General features: G+C 45.9%; 1 protein-coding gene across 4 annotated transcripts in view; it reads right to left on the bottom strand.

Moving 5' to 3' along the window:
- Positions 1 to 14,750, bottom strand: part of RHOBTB2 (Rho related BTB domain containing 2) — a 33,729-nt gene extending 18,979 nt beyond the window's left edge. Inside the window, exons 1-2 of one of the 4 annotated variants that reach the window (XM_035139518.3) lie at positions 14,582 to 14,750; positions 7,323 to 7,410 (exon numbers count right to left, since the gene is read on the bottom strand). In XM_035139518.3, coding sequence (XP_034995409.2) covers positions 7,323 to 7,378 — 56 coding nt within the window. In that variant the 5' untranslated portion in view covers positions 7,379 to 7,410; positions 14,582 to 14,750. Of the gene's footprint in view, positions 1 to 559; positions 1,255 to 3,591; positions 3,841 to 7,322; positions 7,411 to 12,279; positions 12,419 to 14,581 lie in introns of those variants that run through there. The other 3 variants (XM_060268356.2, XM_060268357.2, XM_035139519.3) reach the window with 3 other exon arrangements.
- Between the last annotated feature and the right edge of the window lie 2,280 nt (positions 14,751 to 17,030).

The following is a 17,030-nucleotide window of genomic DNA, read 5'->3' as shown; positions in this document are numbered from 1 at the left end:
ATACGTACACAGCTCCCCACACACTGCGAAAGGTTTATGCAATGAAAGATATCCTGGCCAAGCCTGCCCTTGGAGCAGAACACAGCTCTCTCCACCCTGCCCGGTTCTGCTTTGTTTTCCTTTTTTGCAAATCCCACCCCACTCCCGCCAGAGCAGTGCAACCCACTCCATTTGTTTGTTTCCCTTTTTGGCAGTGCAGCAACTACCCACAGAGACCCAAGGAAAGCACACAGCGTTGAAGAGAAGCCGCTCTCCAGGCGTGCCTGTGGGTTTGAAACCATTCCCGCAAGAACAGCGCCAGAAGTACGCGATGCTCTTTGGAGAGGCTCGTGCAATATGTGCGCGCCTAGAATCTCTCACACACGCACACCTGAGTTTAGCAAGATTGGCGGAAACGCTGCTCCCGTTTCGCATTCACCGATCCCACGACCCCACCTAAAACTGGCACTATTTACCCTAATTGCAAAGCGGACCCTCGACCCTGGCCTGAATCTCTACTCCGGTGCCTGCAATAATTGAAGGGAGGCCGAATGAGTCCCGCGGTGGTCGCTTTACTTACGCCAACACATACGAAGGGGCAATTTGCAGCGGAAAGAACCGAACTCTTCCCCGGAGACATGATGATGGCGGTCACGAGCGCCTTGCTCGGATCCTGCTCTGCCGTGCCGACTGCTGGGCTGGATGCTTAATTTCTCCGGCTCAGATGCTCTGACCTAACAGTCCGTGGCGGCCCCAGAGCGGATGCGCCCCTTTGCGCTGCCTCTGCAGCCGCTGCCTCTTCCTCAGCAGCATCTTCCTCGCCCAAGGCCGGCTGCACCGAGCGGCATGGAAACCCTCGCGAAGCTCCGCTCCCCTGGCGTTTGTGTCGCTACCCCCGGCGGGCCGGGCGCCCCTTCCTCGGCCAGCGATGCTCCTCCCTCCCTCGCAGCTGCGGTGCAACTGAGCGTCGGGCAGCAGGGCGCGAACTGCAGTCCTGCGCGAAGACTCGCCCACCGCCTATTTTCATTCACAAAAAAAGTAGAACCCCCTCCCAGGAGCGCCGCGGCAAGCTCCGCCCCGCAGCCCCGCCGCCGCTCATTGGCCGAGAGCGAGCAAAACGGGGCCAGGCGGTGCGCCGGCCGGGCCTTCCTGGGAGGGGGCTCTTTTCACGGGCTTCGGGGGTCGGAAGGAGGAAGAATGCAGCTCAAGTAGCCGCTGTTACCACATACTTCCCCTCTTCGCTTTCCGCCCTGCTGCAACGTCCCTAACCCTGTTCACCCCCCCCCCCGCACCTTTCCCCTTTATACCATCTTGGGCCATTCATCCCTTTCCCATCGCTCTCTGCCCCAATTTATGTGGAAGACATCAGAGGCTCCTTAGGAGCGAGCAGGACAAAAACAATAATAAGAAAAGCTTTGTGTACCACAGTTACCTAACATCAAGCTTTGTAAAATTCCAGGGGGGGGGCAGAATTATACAATAGCAAAAGCCCTTCCATAAGTTTAGGAATTTATGTAGGGATGGAGCGTCCCAAGGGGGCTGCTGGGACTTAGAAAAGCCTAGTTCTGCTATTTACATGGAGTTAAAAACATATAGTCTAGATTACGTTAGTTGCCCCCAAATGGCCTAGGCAAGGTCACAGATAGATCAAGATGAATATGGCAAAAACAAAAACAGCCCCCAAATAGAGATAGCGCAATGGTGAAAAGGCACAGGAGGGCAACCAGACCTGAGATGAAATCAAGCATATTTGGTAGGTATATGCAGCTTTCTATTTTCTTCCAGCTCCTTATATAATTGTTACCCTTGCGTTATACAACATTCAGATACATAAACAAGCCAGTTTTCTTTATATCCATTTATTGTTTCTTCATCATTCTTAACCTGCCCATCCCCTCATCTATCCACCTCCTTTGCCTGTTTACTGTCACCGATACTGAGTATCTATGAAAGGGGGAAAGGTTTTTATGCCTTAGCTTGACAGTGACCAGTAAAAATGCTTCTCTCAAGCCTTCCCAATGCACTCTTCACTTTTTCTAACAGATATTTCTGGTATCTAGTTTGTACCTATCCATTCTTCATATTTTCCCAGCCAGTTTGACTCCATACTAAAGGTTCTATCATAATGCTCACCACAGAGCACTCAAAAAACTTATTGAGCTCAGTGGAGAATGAACACTCCACATCCAAGGATTCTGCCTTCAGCTCTACAGAGACACCAGCTCCCCTCCCATACTATGGCCATTGCAAATAAGGGTGTGTACTTTCAAACAACTGCAAGTCACATAGTAAGTGGATCAGGGCCAGTATTGTCATCTGAAGCTAATTGTTTGCCAAGTTATGCAGATCTGAGATACAATTTCTTTTCAAGCAAGCTGCAGAAGTGACTTTTCTCTCTTTCTGCCCCTTCTTATGTCTCTTCTGGGCACTGACAAAACAAGACCACTAAGTTTCTGCTTGCAGTAGCCTTGGGCTCTAGGGATGTCAGACGGAGGTACAACTGGCACATATTCCTTCCTTCCCAATGCAACAGAACCACACAAGATTCAAAAGCATAATATATGTCTGGTTGGTTCCTTTACACAAACTGAGTGCATGGTTGTATTTTGAAAGGCTGGCCTTCTTTTACCAGGGCCTGGCCCAGACAGCTTTATCTCACCCCCATGGCCTTATACCAGGTCAGATTTCATCAACCCTGACAGTTAACAGCTCTTCAGTGTCTCTTGCAGAGCTCTCTCTCAACCCATCACCGGCTCCCTTTTCACCTGGAGATAGCTTGGGAATCTGGGGCTGAACCTGGGGCCCTCTGAGCGCATGGGAGGTGCGCTGCCACTCAGCTACTACGGTCTCTCCCCACAAGTCCACAGAGTGTATGTGGGCTAAGGAGCGCCCTCACTATACTGCTTCACCTCTAGCAAAGGTCTGGGCCAATCTACTCTGCCCCCCTTCACCCAGCCCGCCCTTCACGTCCTGGCCTCAAGCACACAGCCCAGCTGAACGGGTTCTCTACACACACACACCCCACCCGAAAAAGCTGTGCTGTGCTGGAATCCCACTCCAGCCCGCCCCACTCGACTACTTCCATCCTAGCGTTGCTTTGCTGCCCTTCCCGCCCCTCCTCCCCGCAGGATGAGGACAGAGAGACGAAAATCTCAAGTCATCACTGGAGCCTGACCAATGGGAGGCGGATCAGCGACCCAGCTCCGTCGCAGCCAAGACCAGCTGCTGCGATCCGGCATATTGAGATCATGTGATCCCTCATTGTCCTCACTCAAGGCTTGTTTCCCTCCCCCCTCCATGCATAACCAAAATAAACTTGTCCCTGCTCTCTTCCTGTTAGGATCAGCGGAGCCACGGCCCTTCAGAGCCGCTCCAAGGGCCGGCGCTGATGCAAAGGCGCGTCAATTCGCGTCATCGCTCCAGCAGCATCCATCTCCCTCCCTCCGCACCTTTGCAGTCCGGTCACACAAGCACCTCTCCGCTTCGGGAGGCCTCGGCCTCGGCCTCCGCCACGCGCTCCCCTTCCCTTCCCTTCCCCTCCACTCCCCGCCAGCCCCTCAGCTGCGCGGCCAGGAATCCTTCCGCAGGCGCGTCCCCTGCTCCGTTTCTCACCGAACTCGTAAGACGGGGATCTCTCTCTCCATAGCAGAAGAAACCTTGGCTTACTCGACTGAGGGTGGGTAGGGGGTCCTGGAGGGTTGTGTTGTGTTTAAGAATGCCGGCTCCCCAGCCAAGCCCGCGGGGACCTCAAGAGCGAGCAACGAGGCCACCGGCTTCAAGCACAAAGCTGTTTATTTCCCTGCATTGGGCTGGAATGAAATCTGCAGGCAGCCGAGACGCAGGTTTTAGCTTCCTTCTCCGGCAGGGTCACGGGGGAAGGGACGCATAAAAAGCTCGCTTGCCAGCCGCATGATTTGGCTTATTTTACTCCTTTCGTAGCAGGTGCTTAATTGTGGCATAAAGAGTTCCTGGCAGCTTTCGCCGCCAGCCTCATTCCTGAATGGCCCCCTGCCTGATGCAAAACAATAGCACAATTGTGACTTGGGTCAAAACAATTCTCGCTCCATGTTAACCTGCTAGACAGCTAGAGGACAACAACAGTAGGAGGTGATGGGTTGAGAGAGAGCTCTGCAAGAGACACTTTGCCCAGTAGGAGGCGCCAAGGAGTACAATAAGGAGAGGAGGAGGAAATACTGCTACTGGGAAGAGGCGGAGATGAAGAAAACCGAGTTACAGCTATTCCAGCTATGCTCATTTAGCTCCACAAAGCACAGTTCTACACAGGGAGGGATATGCCTAGGAGTTGGCCAGGTTGGCCTCCATCAAAGGCCCAGGCCCAGCAGGGTGAAATCATTGTCCTTCTCCACACTGGTACATCCTAGATTAAGCCTCTTACCCAGTTGAGTCCCCTTTGCCCATGATAGGCAGCAGAAAATGCACATTCTGCACCAAAACAATCCTTTTTCTACAACACTTAACTCTGTATACCAAGGGTATGCGGCATACCAAAATCAAGAATTTAGGGAACTTCCTGAAGGTGCCACCTGTGACACTAAGAAGTAGGATTCCCAGCTGACCAGAAACAACCCCTCCCCAAACCAAACTAACCCCAAATCATTCTGGCCTGCTCTTGGGCTTGTTGTAGTGGCAGATGTGCAGAAATCAGCAGGAGAAGCTTTTCACAGCAGGGAGATAAACACTGCCATCTGCTAATCTGCACATCATCAGGCTGCAATTTGAAGCACAGCAAGAAAGGGGCGGGTGGAAAATTGGCATCTCTACTGAGCAAGTCTGCAGTGCTGGCCCAACCATTAGGTAGAGTGAGATGTCTGCCTCAGGCAGCAGATTCCCATGCCACCTGCTCTGTGTATCCAAAGGTACGGTATGTGAGACTCAACCTCAATCCACACTTCTGCAGAGGGCAATGAGTTAAAACCACTCTATCCCACCCATCCATGCCAGGAGCAGGTTCGCGCTGTGGGTTAAACCACAGAGCCTAGGGCTTGCCGATCCAAAGGTCGGCGGTTCGAATCCCCGCGACGGGGTGAGCTCCCATTGCTCGGTCCCAGCTCCTGCCAACCTAGCAGTTTGAAAGCACGTCAAAGTAAAGTAGATAAATAGGTACCGCTCTGGCGGGAAGGTAAACGGCATTTCCGTGCGCTGCTTTGGTTTTCCAGAAGCGGCTTAGTCATGCTGGCCACATGACCCGGAAGCTGTACGCCGGCTCCCTCGGCCAATGGTAACGCAAGATGAGTGCTGCAACCCCAGAGTCGGTCACGACTGGACCTAATGGTCAGGGGTCCCTTTACCTTTACATTTACCAGAAATATATATATTTCCTCCCCAAAAGCTATTCACAGAACTACCAATTGTGTAAATGGTGTGTCCTCTCATTTGGGCCCTATGTGACAGGCACTTATCTACCACCAGTCCAAATTGCTTAAAAACTATAACCCATCCTACGGTTTCTTGGGAGTGCTGAACAAGCTGGCATTTGGCTGAGCTGAAAGGGAACACACACACACACACACACATGCAGTTTCAGCCGTCAAAAGCTGGATTTGACCAAAAGCAGGGCCTGAATTCCCCCCCGCCCCGCTGCCTTCTGCTTTTATCACAGCTGTAATTAAAATGCAGTTTGTTCTCTGTTCCCATGTATCCCTGATATAAGCCTCTTGATCTTATCCCCAAAGATTCCCCATCTGCCCTGCTTGATAATCGTCCTTGTTCCAGGCAGATAACTCCAAACCCAAATGCAAGATTCTGCATTGCTTTGTCCTGAGCTGAGCACTGCAACAGCCACAGATCAAACAGGGAGGTATGCTGAGGGAGTATGGTGCCTTTGCCTCCCAAAATCCCACGGGGTCTGCCCAGCCTCAGTGTTACACATTACCCAGAATTCTTTATGCCAGCACTAGAAATGCACTCCATTACATTGCTCTGGTGCTTTGTACTAGGTTGGGGAACCTTCGTCTTAGCTCGAGGGCCACTTTCCCTTCTGGGAAACCTTCCAGGGGCCACATGCCAGAAGTGGGCAAGGCAGAGGCAAAAGTGGACAGAGCAATTGGGGTAAATGTTATGCCTGTGCAATAGCCTCGTTTCTACACACACACACACACACACACACACACACACACACACAATCCTCCACCCACACAAGCCTGAGGCATTTAGAGTTCAAGAGCACATTCCAGCCAGGCAAAACACTATCAAGGATAGTGTAAAGCAGGCCCAATAGAATGTGTCACTGGTGAGGGGGTCAGATCTGAGGAGAATCCTGAGGGTTGGATCAAAAGGCCCCATTTAGCCCCTGGATCTAAGGTTCACCATCTTTGCTACACACTTAACTAAAATCCTTTGTAACTTTTTGTAAACTCTAGTACACAGCCAACATATTCCAAATCCCTCAGTGTCCCTGCTTAACCTCAGCTGTGCGTTTTTGGCACGGCTGCTACAGTATATTACCCAGAAGCCCTTGGGTTGTATGCCTGCCTTTAAATAGCTACCAATTAAACACTCTAAAGTTGTAATTTTAATTGTTGTTGCAAGATGCTCTGAGAGGTGCTTTGCACCAGAAGGGCAGGGTATAAAGGTTTTAATACATAAGAACAAATGTTTTAAAAGTTCTGCCACGTTTTCCAGTTCTCTCTGGATGCTTTAGCCCAGAGGCTCGTAGGAAACCTTACAAAGCCCCCATTTAGTCTGTCTGATCTCTTGAGAGCTTGGTGGGTTTGCTGCCAGGCCCCTGTCAGCATTTGACAGACAACTCTGAGTCAACTTGGTGAGACTGCAGTTTAAGAACAATCCCCTAGAGGTAAAGTTCACATTCTATTCACAAAGAGCAAGGGGCTGTCTTGGTAGAAAGGAAATCAGTGCACTGTTCAAGATCAGACATTCAGTTCCATTCACCTTTGAATATATAGGGTGCTGCTTGCCATCTTGACCATGATCTGATCCACCTACATTCCTCTTTCCAAGCTGTAACGTTAACTCAGCACAGTTAAGTTTGCACTACATAAAGCTCGCTGAATACAGCCCTGCCTGGAGTTGAAAAGTTCAATTCATCTAGCTGGGAGGGGAGAATTTATACAGGTGCACGTCGCAATTCTGTAGCAGTGAATTTGAAAAGCAAGACATAGTTTCTAAATAATAAGGAAAATGTTCTGGAGCACAGTTTGAGAGTCTAAACGTAGGTCATTCACATAGTATGGGGAAACCCAGCCAGATGGGCAGGGTATAAATAATAAAGGAATAATAACATAATCATATTATTATTATTATTATTATTATTATTATTATTATTATTATGGCCAAAATAAATTGAAACCAATCTATGTACTCACAAGGCATTGTTCATCTTGGTCTTCAGTTTGAGGTGGGCTTTTCCTCTGGATTCCATCTCTTCCACTTCCTCCTCCTCTTCTCAACAGTCTGAAAGCAGAAGAAAGATATATGCAGATGAAGGTGAGAACTGCCTTTGAAGTAGCTTATCTCTCCAACATTTGAGAGATGGCATTTCCTTAGTCTCTAAGTCTTAGACATGCTGGTCTGTATCAGCTTATGGTTTGTTTAGCAAGACAGAATACTCAAAATGACCCTTAAATTGAGTTTACTGGATTGTCATCATACTGGTCCCAATGGGCGTACTCTCCAGTATTTGAGAAAATAGGTAAAGTTCACACTATGTTTGTGATTGAAAAACAAAAACTGTGTGTGGAAGGCTTCCAAATAAACGTTGGGACATAGGTTTGTAGTCCTACTCAGAGGAGATCTTCTGAAATTGGTGGACACAAGTAACTGAAGTCCATGGAGTTCAGTTGCTTTACTCTGAGTAGGACTAGCATTGGACACAACCCATAAAAAATGAAGAGTGTTGTCCCATCCTCAAATCACCTTTATATAATCATAATCTATTCTGCAACTTTCTTCCAAAATACTAACTTTTCAGAAATCCAGTGTGCATTGGATGTAGATGCCATTTACTAAAGCAGATGGAAAGTGGGCCCAGAAAGCAGATTGGGGCCAGTACTAGGTATAAACTCTATTTGTGCAAAAACAAAGCTTTCTGCACTTTTTGACTAGACTGAAAAAGAAAGCAGCTATAAACCACAGTTTGTTTATATGTCAGGATGATCAGCTGGACTACTTTGGATAGGCTCATTCTCTGTTGGAAGGGCTGTCCAGTTCAGGACTGGAAAAAGATAATGAACCCTAAGAAGGGGAAGATGCCCACCGGCAGCAGGGTCTCTAAAGCAAACCTAGCAGGCACAAAGGTCACCTGGCAGATAGAAACATTGTAACTTAACTAGAAATATAACCTAAATGTGCACATTAGTATCCCACTTTGGTGTTGCCTTCTGCCTTTGTTGCTATGGTGTCTTGACTGATGGCACTGTTAAGTATAACCTAGCTTTTCATACAGTTGAAGCACCTAAAGAGAACCTTCTTTATGTTTACTTTGTACACAGCTTTCAAAGTAGCACAAGGTGTTTTTTCTTCCACATCCTCTTCTCTCTATTTAGTTGCCATAGCAACTGTTTCTAAGCTATCCAGAACTAGGCCTGGCAGTCCTGATACCTGATACACACAGACAGCTGTTGGCAGTATCCAAGTTTTCCACTATGGAGATGTTTTTAACTTCTTTGGCTCAGCTTTGAGCAACTCTAGGAGCAGAGTTTTAAGGATCTCTCATACACAGTTTTCAGCAAATAGAATCAGAGTACAAGGAAATAGCAAGTTCAGATTAGAAAGCTGAAACCGCAGCAATGGAGACCTGATGTACAGCTTTCTGCATGATGTGCTTATTGTCTGTTTGCAGGGAGTTTTAACTTTGTATATGGGAGCATTCAAGGGCCATATGAAGGGAAATAACCCATTTTTACCACACACACAAAGTATATTCAACTGGAGGCAGGCTTGGAGGTTTTCGTAGAAATGAAGTGGTGGTTATACACCACTTGGTTGTAAATAACCCCAAAGATAAGACAATGAAATCAGGAAATTTTTACGAGCCTACATTAAAACATACAAAAGTTAAAATACTATTACCTCAACTTTCTAAGCAGGCTTGTCTAAATAATGTTTTATCAGGTATATTTATACTGTACATTATGTTCCAATAAAAACAAACAAATAAAACAGTCCAGTTTCTGACATGTCTCAAACAACTCCTGAAACACGGCTTATGTAATGAAGAGGCAGTTAGAGGAGCTGTATTCTTTTTATTGTATGGGCTGGGCTATCAGGAATGTTTGTTCACTAAGACCAGATCCTGCTTCAATGGCTGTCTGGCTTAACATTTGAAACCAAGGTTATCTATAAATAGCATTTTTAGTTCCAAAATGGCATTTGTATTCGGTGTGTACCTTCAGCAGGGGAAACAAAATAGCAGCAGTAGCATATGATGCACCCTGTACGAAATCTCAGGATAAGATTTAAAACCTCAAGCAGGAAACGCAGAAGTCCACTCCCCCTATTTGTCAGAAGTTTAAATGGGGGAAGGCAAGGCAGAGTCTGTGGGTGCACGTTGTCTGAGCCAAGTTCCTTGCCTTCAGCAGTTGGGGGTGGGGTTTGCTGCCCGCCTGAATTTGCAGGTAATATTAATTCACCTCAATTCCATTTTAAAAATCAATGGTTAAAAGTTGACTTTGAATTGACATAAATGAATAGCGGTTAAGGGTGCAAGACAGGCAGGAGCTGCATGGCAGAGCACATGCTTTCCATTAAGAAGGCCCCAGATTCAATCTCTGGCATCCCCAGGTAGGGTTGGTAGCAAAGGCTCCTGCCCCAAACCATTGGAAACTGCTGCTGCTAGTCTGCGTAGACTAGGGGTGGCCCTCTAGCTGTTGTTGGATTGCCAACTCTTGTTATCCCTAGTGGTCAAAGATGAAAGGAGATGTCATCCAGAAACATCTGGGGGGCTGCAGGTCCCTTACTTCGGGTGTAAACAGCACTGAGCTGTTTACACTTGACATAAGGCAGCATCCTGTTCCTCAGGTGAAATACTTCACAGGATAAAATCTGAGAAATAACCATTTATGTTGCCAGGCACCTTGGAGGAAAGGGGTGAAAGAGATATGTATGTGACAAACAAATAGTGCTCAGCCGTAACAAGCAAACAGAAACGCTATGAAATCATCTAAATAGCAGGGCTTGGACACAGTGCACTCAGTGGGCCCACCCTGCTGTTGCTACAATCCATTCAGTTGGTGGATATGCATTAATTTTAGAAAAAGAAGGAGGAGGAGGAGGAGGAGGAGGAGGAGGAGGAGGAGTTTGGATTTGATATCCCGCTTTATCACTACCCGAAGTTGTCTCAAAGCGGCTAACATTCTCCTTTCCCTTCCTCCCCCACAACAAACACTCTGTGAGGTGAGTGGGGCTGAGAGACTTCAGAGAAGTGTGACTAGCCCAAGGTCACCCAGCAGCTGCATGTGGAGGAGCGGAGACGCGAACCCAGTTCCCCAGATTACAAGTCTACCGCTCTTAACCATTACACCACACTGGCTACACCACACTTTTATTACATTTGTATCCCATGCTTCCTCCAAGAAGCTCTGGGGCCTTACATGGTTATCCCCCTACTCTTTCTGTCACCACAACCACCCTGTGAGGTAGGCTAGGCCAAGAGAAAGTGATTGCCCAATGTCACCCAGAGAAATCGCTGGCCTCTGCTTCACAGTGCCAGAGCTCCCTTCAGCTTTGAAGAAGGATGGGATCCTTATGAAATAATGCTAATGACTGTGCTGTACCCAGACGTAAGTGTGCTCCGTTTTCTGAGCATGTACGCAGGCAAGGCAAGGAAGGAGTCCAGGGAGAGAGGTGCAGCTGTTGGCATGAAACATTTAAAGGTTTGACTCCCCACTGAACTGTAGCTTCATACAGTATTCACAGCCTCATACAGTATTAAGAGCTGCCAGTGCCATATGAAAAACTGTGGGGGGAAATGTTCTATTTGGACATGGTTTTGCTTTTAATAGCATATCCCATAATTTCTCTCCAACCTCCTGCTGCTCCCTCCCTCTGCTTTTTTAATCACCAAGAAAAGTTGCATAAAAATAAGATAATATTACCAGTAATATTTCACACTTTTCTTTTTCAAGTGCTTTGCAATGCATTAATTTTCACCATGCATTCATAAGACAGCTAAGTGTTATCAATGCCCTAATTTCCCCCTTCTTTTCTTAACCCCCCCAACAGTGGAAAACCGCAGTTCAGAGAAGCAAAAGGCTTGTGTTTTAAAACATGTGGCTTGACTTTTAGGAGATTCATTGAATCTAATTTATTTATGGTTACATTTACATCTTGCTTTTTATCTTAGGAGTTCAAGGTTGCACACTTGGTTTCTCCCTGTCTTCCTGTTTTATCCTCACAAAAATCCATAGTTTGACCAAGTGGCTGGTGTAGCTTCTCAGTCTGTAGCCCACATGGCAATTCCATCCTGATGGACAACTTTAAGCCCCCTTCCCCCACCTCTGCTCTGCCTCCTGATTATTATATTTAAAACCAGGCTTGGAGGAGACAGTCCAACTCTACAGTACTTGGAAGATAAAGAACAATAAGAAGGGAGAGCAGGGTGGGAGGGTAGGCTTGAAGACAGCACAGAGGATTTCTGCAAACAGAGAACTGTCCTATGCAAAGTAGGACACAAGGTCTCCCTACCTCTGGTATAAGCGAACTTCATAACTGTTGGGAGCTTATACATGTCAAAGGAGAACCTTGCCAGTGTTTTTTGCTGCTGGTAGGTGAACCTCAAAAGAACTGGGCACTGTTGGCTAGGAGAACAGAGGGTAGGGTATAAAATGATACAGTTTTGAGAAAGCCGATTAGAGAATAGGGATGAAAAGAACCCAAGGCTACATTTGATGAGGCAAGAGCTCTGCCTGTACTTCCAAGGGAAGAGGGAGAATAAGGCCCCCAAGTACAGTGTATCTAAAACACCCCATTACTTTAGATCACAAAACTTAGGCTCTATCCAACAGACTGGAAGCTGAATTTCTACAGAAATAGAAATTCCCTTGAAGTGTTGGAGAAAAGAGAGGATCTCATGAGCTGGCATTATTCGGAATAGAGATAAAGATTTGGCATCTACAACATCAACCCAGAATGCATTAAGCATTAGTTTGCATTAAGCAAACTAACCAAAGCATTTAGAAGGAGCATTTTCTGGCAACAATGAACAGGGAAGAAAAGAAGACCCACAGAAGTCACAGGGCCCACAGAAGCTGTGCAAAGTAAAGCTGCCTCTTGAGCAATGATTGCTGACTGTCCATGTCCATCTTGGTTTGCACCATCTCTTACCTGTCTTTACTTTACACAAATTCTGCAAGCGATGAACTTGTTGCCTTACACCCAGGGTAGCAGAGTCTCTCTGTTCTTCTTGATCTGTCACACTGCATTGAAGCTCCAGTGAATGCTAACTGGTGAGCACACAGATAAGCTCCATTTTATAAGCAACTGCCCATGTGATCTGAACAAATGTCCCAAGGTTGAGAGCTTTTTCTTTTCTTTTTGGTAGGAGAGAGAGAGAGAGAGAAAGAAAGAAAAAGAAAAAGAAAAAGAAAAGAGAGAGAGAGAGAGCACGCACCGGGAACTAAAACCTGCTGAACCACAATCAAGGTTTCAGCTCAGAAGAAAGGAATTTTCCACTAACAGGAATACACCTTTGTGTTTAAAAACTGCCTGGTCCTTTGAACAGGAGATCACAGCCAGGGCAGGAGGATGGATAAAAGGAGGCTCTGTGGATGCCATTTGAGTGCATGAGAGCACAGAGAAAGTGCAGGATCCGGTACTGGATGCAGATTGCAGCTTCCAGAGAATTTCAGCTTGTTTAAAAGAAAGGAAGAAAGGAAAACATAGCGCTCAAGGATGCACTGATAATGTTTCAAGGGTGGTGGGCCAAAACCTCAGAAGTGAAAGCAGGGAAGGGGGCTAATTTAAATTTCCTATGGGTGGAGGCAGGGGTTCATGGTGGCATACAGAGTTCTTTCCCCATGGATAGCCAAATCAGAATAAGGCTGCAATCTTGAACTTCCTTGGGAGTAAATCTAATTAACGCCAAGAAGGCTTACTTCTGAGTTTATGTATTTTATGCAAAACAAGAGAAACTCAGGCCAGAATCCTATACATTCTTACCTGGAAGTAAGTTCCATTGAACACAGTGGAGCTTGTATTCTGTGTAGAAATGCATAGGATTGCACTGGTAAGTTCCTTTCCACTATTTTAAGGGGGACCTCATGGCATATCTGTTTCCCCATAACTTTCCCTCAGCATTTTGCTAAGAATGTAAGTGGTTCTCTTATTCAGTTGCTTTTTTTTTTTGCCTTTTCCTTCCTGGTCCTTGGGTGTCTGTATTTAAACTGTAAGCCTGTGGGCAGGATTTTTGTTAAGCCTGTGGGCAGGATTTTTGTTAATTTTATGATATACAGTATACTTTTTGGGTCCTTATTTTCTTTAGGTGTTTCTTTCGTAGGGATTTCGGATGCAATCCTGTCTATTTGCCTCATGCAACAAGAGGACTTGGGGAAGGGGTTATCTGTCATAGGTGTGTGGAACTTTTGGTCCTCCAAGTGTTGCTGAACTACCATTCCTGTCAGCACCAGCAAGCATGGCCAATGGCCAGGGCTGGTGGGAGTTGTAATTCAGCATCATTTGCAGCACCACGGCTGGGTCAAGGTTAAGAGGGCCTAGAAGCTAACCAGTAAAGCTGACACGGAATAGAGTGTGCCTCTACCAAATGTTCATTCAGAACTGGCCCATACACCTTCACTCCATGGTGGCTCCCCTTTACTACATCCACAGCCCAAGAAGACAATAGCAAGAACCCACCAACAGCATAAGAATCGATATGGCTAACTAGACCTAACAACCCCTCCCCCTCACACATACAAACAGCACCCAATGCAGTCAACTGAAGTCAACCAACCATGCCCTGGCCCCTAAGTTTTCTCACCAACAACAGAAACTAATAAATGTATAGAAAGAGAACCTACCCACGTGACACTGACCCAAAATCCTTGTACATACACCATGTAAAAAAATGATACTATACTGCCCCCTTTCCTCTCTCCCCACCTCCGCCCCCAGCCTTGTAGACTGTACTGTCTATAAGATTAGCAGCTCACATTGAATATAACTGATCTGCAGAAAGGACTGAAATCAGAGATGTTGAATGTATTTATGTAACCCAAGAAAATATTTGATAAAAACAATTTTTAAAAAAGACAAAGAACTGGCCCATGTGAACAACACATCATTAGTAGCATTATCTACTTCCAATCTTGGCACTAAAAGAAGACCTAAGGCTCCAAAAAAATATGCAGCATATTTCCAACACACACAACAGAGTTAGGACACTAATGATGGAACAATCCTGCAAGACCCCACATTGCTTTTTAATCTTTAGTGTCCAGTTATGTAGACTACATATCACATTACTAGTCTCTAAAATGTAATAATTGGTGGCGGAGGTACATAACAACTTTCCTAAAGAATCTATGTTAGCTCAGGAAATGAGAAAAATGGAGAGCAGCATACTATGCAGAACACAGCAGGAAATAGTCTCCCCTGATAGTCACCAAAAAGCCAAGAGTCTTCTACTTACAAAAGGGTGTCTCCCAAGCAACCTCAGTGGGCTTGTAGTCTTTGAATCCTTGAGTGCCAAGTCTTCTTCACAACAATACCTCCTGTCAGTTGTGTATCCCTGGCAAGTCACAGAATCACAAATGCACACCTTGCCTCTGGTTCTTGTTTTATACTCATGCAAACAGGTACTTAGGATAAGAAAGAATGCAATTAAGTCCTGGGAAAGGGGGAGGAGGCAGTAGTAGCAAAGGAAAGGCGGCTGAGTAATTGTAAACCTCAAAGGTGAGCATCCCACAGAGTATGGATAAGTGCCTGGGAACATGTTAGAGATGAAGGTGATTCAATGGGAACCAAAAGATGTAGAGTCAGCAAAGGATGGCCAAGGACCAGGTTGTTTAAACGGGGTGGATGAGTAACTGCAAATGATATAACACCAATGAATTATTGGCATGTTGCCACTCAGTGGGGAGGGGGGAATCCATAGGAAATCTCCATTTAAATGGAAAATGACAATGTGCATACAAAGCTTAAGAGCACTCAAGCTATGGAGATCAGGCCAGTATATGCGTTCATTTTTGTATGTTGTTTACTGCAGGTGCAGGCATTAGCTAACTCTTTAATTTACACACTGCTGGGCCTTGGGGCATTTCTGTATCCATAGCTGTTGTCCTTGATCTTTAGCGACCTTACTAGGTGTACAGAAGTCTGTGCTATTTGTTCAGATACAGGTGGCAAAAGTTATAGAGGCATATGTTCAGAACTGTATATGCAAATATTCCACCAGGAAATGGGGCAATGCCAAACCTCCCAGCCTGGTTCAGAGAAACAAGGAATAGCAAAGTAGTTTGTACAGGACCAAGGGGCCAAGGGCAACGATTTTCTCCTTACACTGCAACACTTGCTTGGATTGTAATTAATTCTAGAAAAAGCCATTCTCTGAGCATCAAGGCTTCAGGTGATGTAAAATTTCTGGCATATTAATGCATCCTTCCACCCTGCCTGACCTCTCATCTGCAAACCCCTAATATTGCACTGCCCATTTGGAGAGAGACTTCTACAACAACCTGCCTGCCTTCTGAAGCCATTCTATATATTATTTATTACTTGTTTACTCTGCCCTTCGTCTAAGGAGTTCAGCACAGTCCCTCCTTCCCTTTTCCCATTTTATCACCACAACAACTTTGTCCGGTGGGTTGCTGAGCAGTACTCACTGGCCCAGTCTTCAAAGGTGAATGATATTTGGACCTGGGTTTCCATAGCCTTTGCCCAATGCTCTTAACAACTATGCTACACTAACTCTTTGTGCATTCAGTCTACTCTTAGCCTTCAGATTGGCATCTGTGCAGCCCATGAACCCACAATTTGATCTCCACCATCTCTGTGCCAGCCTATCTACAGTATCTCTAACTGCTGAGGTGGAGGGCAGGCAAAAGTGTATCTCATTTGTATGCTGCAAATGCCAGTAGCTGCTGGTGAAACTGCTGTTCTTCTTTAGTAAGGTGAATGAAATGCTATTTAATTACAGATGTTCCCTCTTTTGGAAGAAGAGATTGGCAAGCCGAAGTCAAATAAGTACAGAAAATGCCTGTTGCGCCAGCGAGTTCCTGTTTGGTCCACGTAGATTTTATTGTCTGTGGTTGCACATACTTTTTAAAATACAAGACTCAATACTGCTGCATCTGGTCCCTAATTAGTTCCTCAATTAACTAGTACATTTCTGTTCTGTTTACAAAGTACAGCTCTTGCAGAATGGTAAACAAGGGCTTCTTTCTCTAATAGCAGCCCTTGCATAGTGTGCTTCCATGGTTCTGAGAACTCCCATTTCCTTAAAATTAAATTACTGTATATTATACGGTAATATTTTTGATCAAGCAACTGGCACTCCCCAACAATCACAAACATGTTTTTTAAATAAACAAATGCTTCTTAGCATAGTGCTTGTAAGTGTTCAAAGTACTTCACATGTACCATCTAATTTTATTCCTTACAAAAACTCTGTAAGGTGGGTCAGTGTTATTATTAGTAGCAGTACTGCAGTTGGAGGGACTGAATCAGAGACAGGCAAAGGCAAGATTTGTACTGGATACTTCCTGATTTGTAGCTCAGCATCTTAGCCATTATACTACACCAATTTTTGATAATGTACCTTGTTTTGCAGTAGAACAATACCTTTATCAAAACCAACTAAAATGCAACAGGCAAGCAGGCTTTCAAGTTTGTGCAAACTCTTAATTGGACTGGAGGTTAAGCAAAACATTTGAAGATGTGTAAAGCGGGGCGTGGGAGAGTTGTGTTGCTGAGGCAAATGGAAAAGCAGTAGATTGCAACAGCCTTAAGATATATTTTGCACAGATTTGCAGTTGTGTCCTATGCATGGTTACTCAGAAAAAAGTAGCACTGTGTTCAGTGGGGCTTGCTCCCAGAAAAGTGGCCATAGGATTACAGCCTTTCTCAGGTTAGGTCATGGC

The sequence above is a fragment of the Zootoca vivipara genome, chromosome 14 (assembly GCF_965207765.1).
Source record: "Zootoca vivipara chromosome 14, rZooViv2.hap1.1, whole genome shotgun sequence".
NCBI classification, from domain to species: Eukaryota; Metazoa; Chordata; class Lepidosauria; order Squamata; family Lacertidae; genus Zootoca; species Zootoca vivipara.
Note: the sequence above shows the minus strand (reverse complement) of the source record. Positions and strands in the feature narration are given on the sequence as shown.